At 54.7% G+C, this 4,870-nt stretch overlaps 1 protein-coding gene across 1 annotated transcript; it reads left to right on the top strand.

Moving 5' to 3' along the window:
• The first annotated feature begins 2,658 nt into the window (after positions 1-2,658).
• Positions 2,659-4,218, top strand: LOC143990024 (alpha-1,6-mannosyl-glycoprotein 2-beta-N-acetylglucosaminyltransferase-like). The gene has a single exon (XM_077490263.1). It carries the CDS (start codon positions 2,785-2,787, stop codon positions 4,057-4,059), a length of 1,275 nt encoding a protein of 424 aa, XP_077346389.1. The 5' UTR covers positions 2,659-2,784; the 3' UTR covers positions 4,060-4,218.
• The last annotated feature ends 652 nt before the right edge of the window (positions 4,219-4,870 follow it).

Here is a 4,870-nt window from a genome sequence, read left to right as displayed (position 1 = left end):
TACACCTGGCTAACCCCCCATATATGGTGGAACCTCCCTACACCTGACCAACCCCCCAAATATGATGTAACCTCCCTACACCTGGTTGACCCCCTGAATATAATGGAATCTCCCCCCCCCCCCCACACGCACACACCTGACTTATCCCCCAAGTATGGTGGAGCCCCACCATACCTGGCTAACCCCCTAAATATGGTGGCACCTCCTTACACCTGGCTGACCCCCCAAATATGATGTAACCTCCCTACACCTGGATGACCCCCCAAATAAAAAGGAACCCCCCCACACACACACCTGGCTAACCCCCTAAATATGGTGGAACTTTACTACACCTGGCTGACCCCCCCAAAGATGACATAACCCCCTTACACCTGGCAGACCCCCAAATATGGTGGCACCTCCCTACACCTGACTGACCCCCCCCTACACAAATAAAGGAACCCCCGCACACACTTGGCTAACCCCCTTAAACATGGTGGCACCTCCCTACACCTGGCTGACTCCCCAAATATAATAGAGCCCTCCCCCCACTCACACTCACCTGGTTGACCTCCCAGGTATGGTAGAACCTCCCTCACAAAATATCTAGATCCCCACACCTGTCTGAACTTCAAAACACGGTGAAAGCATACATGGGTGTCCGCAGGTAGGGGCAAGGGGGGGGGGGGCAAGTGCCCCCCCTGGAATCAGGGATCGGATCAGGAGCGGTGACCCCCATCACCCCTCTCTGTCACCCCCCTTCTCTCTCTCACCCCTCTGTCTTTTTCACCCCCCCTCTCTCTGTCACCCCCCTCTGTCTCTCTCTGTTACACTCCTCTCTGTCACCCCCCTGTCTCTCTCTGTCACCCCCTCTGTCTCTTTCTGTCAGCCCCCTCTCTCTGTCAGCCCCCTCTCTCTGTCACCCCCCTCTCTCTGTGTCATTCCCCACATGTATGCAGTTTCTGACAGTCTCTTGTGCCATGTCTGCAGTCTCTTGAGCCATGTATGCAGTTTCTGACAGTCTCTTGGGCTATGTATGCAGTCTCTGGTCATCTCTTGTGCCATGTCTGCGGTCTCTTACAGTCTCTTGTGACATGTCCGCAGTCTCCGACAGTCTCTTGTGCCATGTCTGCAGTCTCCGACAGTCTCTTGTGCCGTGTCCGCAGTCTCTGACAGTCTCTTGTGACATGTCCGCAGTCTCCGACAGTCTCTTGTGCCGTGTCTGCAGTCTCCGACAGTCTCTTGTGCCGTGTCTGCAGTCTCCGACAGTCTCTTGTGCCATGTCCGCAGTCTCCGACAGTCTCTTGTGCCGTGTCTGCAGTCTCCGACAGTCCCTTGTGCCGTGTCCGCAGTCTCCGACAGTCTCTTGTGCCGTGTCTGCAGTCTCCGACAGTCTCTTGTGCCATGTCCGCAGTCTCCGACAGTCTCTTGTGCCGTGTCTGCAGTCTCCGACAGTCTCTTGTGCCGTGTCCGCAGTCTCCGACAGTCTCTTGTGCCGTGTCTGCAGTCTCCGACAGTCTCTTGTGCCGTGTCTGCAGTCTCCGACAGTCTCTTGTGCCGTGTCTGCAGTCTCCGACAGTCTCTTGTGCCGTGTCCGCAGTCTCCGACAGTCTCTTGTGCCGTGTCTGCAGTCTCCGACAGTCTCTTGTGCCGTGTCTGCAGTCTCCGACAGTCTCTTGTGCCGTGTCTGCAGTCTCCGACAGTCTCTTGTGCCGTGTCCGCAGTCTCCGACAGTCTCTTGTGCCGTGTCCGCAGTCTCTGACAGTCTCTTGGGCCATGTCCGCAGTCTCCGACAGTCTCTTGTGCCATGTCTGCAGTCTCTAACCATCACCTGTACTACGTCTGCAGTCTCTGACCGTGATAATATCATTGTCGAAAAGGGTCAGAGAATGGGTGACCTTAAAATGATGCCCCTCCCTGAAAAAAGTTCTGCGGATGCCCATGAAAGCCTGCACTTTGCTGACCTCCAAATGTGGCACCCCTTCCCGTCACCCTGACACCTCTCTGCGTCTCCAGGACACTCCTGGCACAGCTGCCCTCACCAAACATGGCCGCCCGTCCTCCTGACACCTCCCCAAGGATCTCCCTGCCATTGGCGCAGGGCCCTCAGCGGACACGCCCAGGTGGGCGGATTCTGAAGGCAGTGTGCGTCGTCAGCGCTCGCCCATTGGCCGCTGGGGGGCGTGACGTCAGGGAGCCCGTGGCTGGGTAAAGTTCGCTGAGTTCTCCGGAGTTTAGAAGGTGTCCGGCCCGGGGGAGACACGGGGAGAGTCCGGTGTACAGGGGGCAGATTGTCCCGGGAAAGGAGGTCCGTGTACAGGGGGGCAGGTAGGCTCAGCCAGGGGTACATAGAGTTGGGGGGGAAATTCCTTTAAAAATTGGGTGTTTGTCAGAGAGAGGGGCAGATATTGTCAGCAAGGGGTACTCAGTATATTAAAGGGACAGACAGGTTTGTAGGGGGGGGGGGTAATTAGTGTATTGGGGGCAGTAATTCAGAGGTGGGGTATTTAATGTATAAGGGGGCAATTAGTCCAAGGAGTGTTATGTAGTGTATAAGAGGGGCAGTAAGTCAGGGGTGGGGGTACTTAGTGTATGGGGTGGGGGCAGTTAATCCAAAGTGAAGTATTTAGTGTACGGGGCAGTTAATCCAAGGTGGGGTGTTTGGTGTATAGGGGGGCTGTTAGTGTTTGTAAAGGGGACAGTCACCTGGGGGGGTAGAATGAAGTGGGGGCATTTCTGATAGGTCACCGGTCAAGAAAAGGCAATTAAGGGGCACCCCCGCCTCCCCCGGGTTCTTCCCTCACCATGCGGCTGACGCTACACAAGAAGAAGATCGCCGCCCTGCTGCTCTTCCTAGGGATGGCTGCCTGCGCCTGGCTCCTCCTCACCTCCTCCAGCGAGGACCAACCGGCCATCTGGCCCTTGCCGTCGCTGCCCATTGAGACCCGACACCCCTCCGGCTTCCTGCTGCCCCGGGGCACCCCTCTGCAGCTGCGGCTGTCGGCCTACAGCAACAACCTCCGGCAGCCGATCTTCAACGCCGAACGGTTCCATGGGCGCCCCGAGCTGGTGGTGGTGGTGCAAGTCCGCGGAGGGCCAGGGACCGGTGCCCGCTTGAAGCTCCTGGCTGAGTCGCTGCAGACCGCCGGCCCGGGTGCCACCGGCCGCCTCCTCCTAGTGCTGAGCATGGAAAAGCCGTGTGCCGAGGCTGTGGAAGCCATGAACGCCATAGACTTCTGCCGGGTAATGCCCATCTACTTCCCGTACAGTGCCAGCTTCTACCCAGACGAGTTCCCAGGCTCAGACCCGGCTGACTGCCCCAGGGACCTGCCCAAGGAGACCGCCAAATTGAAAGGTTGCACCAATGCGGAATACCCCGACACTCACGGGCACTACCGGGAGGCGGCCTTCACCCAGGAGAAGCACCACTGGTGGTGGAAGCTGCACTTCACCTGGCAGACGCTGCGGGAGGTGGTCGGGTACAGCGGCTACACCCTCTTCCTGGAGGAGGGCAGCTACCTGCTCCCGGACTGGCTGCACGTCCTCAGACTTATGCAGAAGCAGTGCAAGGAGGAAGGGTGCCACTTGCTCAGCCTCGGGGGCACGTCCAGCCTGGACTCATTGCCTGACCCCCAACAGCTGGAGATGAGTGGCTTTGTGGCGCCCAAGCACCGTTCCGCCCTCGCCATTTCACGGGAGGTCTACTACCAACTGATGGGCTGCCTGGCCGAATTCTGCACCTACGACGACTACAACTGGGACTGGAGCCTCCAGCACGTGTCCGCCACCTGCCTGTCCCACCCGCTCAAGGTGCTGTCCGCCCACCTCCCGCGGGTCCTCAACCTCCCCAGCCAACCAAATGAAAGGGGGATGTGTGCCCGCGTCGGCCCCTGCTCCAACATGGACGCCGCCTCGCAGGCCCTGCGGGAGAAAGTGCGGGAGCTGAGCGGGCGCCTCTTCCCCAAGACCATGGCGGTGAACACCAGGCAGCAGGACGTGCGCAACCCGCCGCCCATGAAGAACGGAGGCTGGGGGGACATCAGAGACCACGCGCTATGCCAGAGCTACGCCAGGCTGTGAAGCGCCAGCTCTGCGACCAAAGCCTTCAAAACTGCGACCAAAGTCATAAAGTTTACTCAGGAATTCCGCAGGCGGGAAGCCGGCTTCAGTTCACGTTGCTGCTGTGACCTCACCGAGCACATTACCGCCATGAAGGTGCCTTAAAGGGATGGAACATGTTTCTGCATTTTATTTTCCTTTTTATTTTTTCCTTTGTAACTAAATTTTTTTTTTTTTTATTTTTTTTTTTTTTACTTTTCATGTAACTTTTTTCTTTGTACATTTATTTTTATTATTTTTTTTTTTTTTGTTTTATTTTTTATTTTTTTTTTATTTTTTGGCAGAACACATTTCTGCATTTTTCTATTCCTTTTATTAACTTTTTTTATATAAAATTTTTTTTTTTTTTTTCTTGCCTTGCTGCTTGGTCTGCTGCCTCGGACAGAACGTGAAGATGCCTTAAAGGGACAGAAAATATTTCTGCATTTATATATATATATATATATATATATATATATATATATATATATATATATATATATATATATATAATATTATTTTTTTTATCTTGCTCCTTCTCTTTTTTTGGTTTTGTGTGTGGGTTTTTTTTTTTCTTCCCACCCTGGGCACAATCCGTTCCTGAACCTGTGATTTATGGAGTTACTTATTGATGATCTGACTTTTACGAGCGCTTCGGACTGGGAGCCGTGCCTCCGATTCTGTGCTAACCAAAGATTTCCACGTTGTGTATGACGTTCTTGTTCCTCAATCTCTGCACTTGTGTCAAGAACCCTTTGGTTGGGTGTCCCCTGCCATATGGGCACCTACTGCC

Source organism: Lithobates pipiens, unplaced genomic scaffold (genome assembly GCF_037356315.1).
Source record: "Lithobates pipiens isolate NorthernLeopardFrog02 unplaced genomic scaffold, aLitPip1_a1.2 Scaffold_18, whole genome shotgun sequence".
Taxonomy (NCBI): domain Eukaryota; kingdom Metazoa; phylum Chordata; class Amphibia; order Anura; family Ranidae; genus Lithobates; species Lithobates pipiens.
Note: the sequence above shows the minus strand (reverse complement) of the source record. Positions and strands in the feature narration are given on the sequence as shown.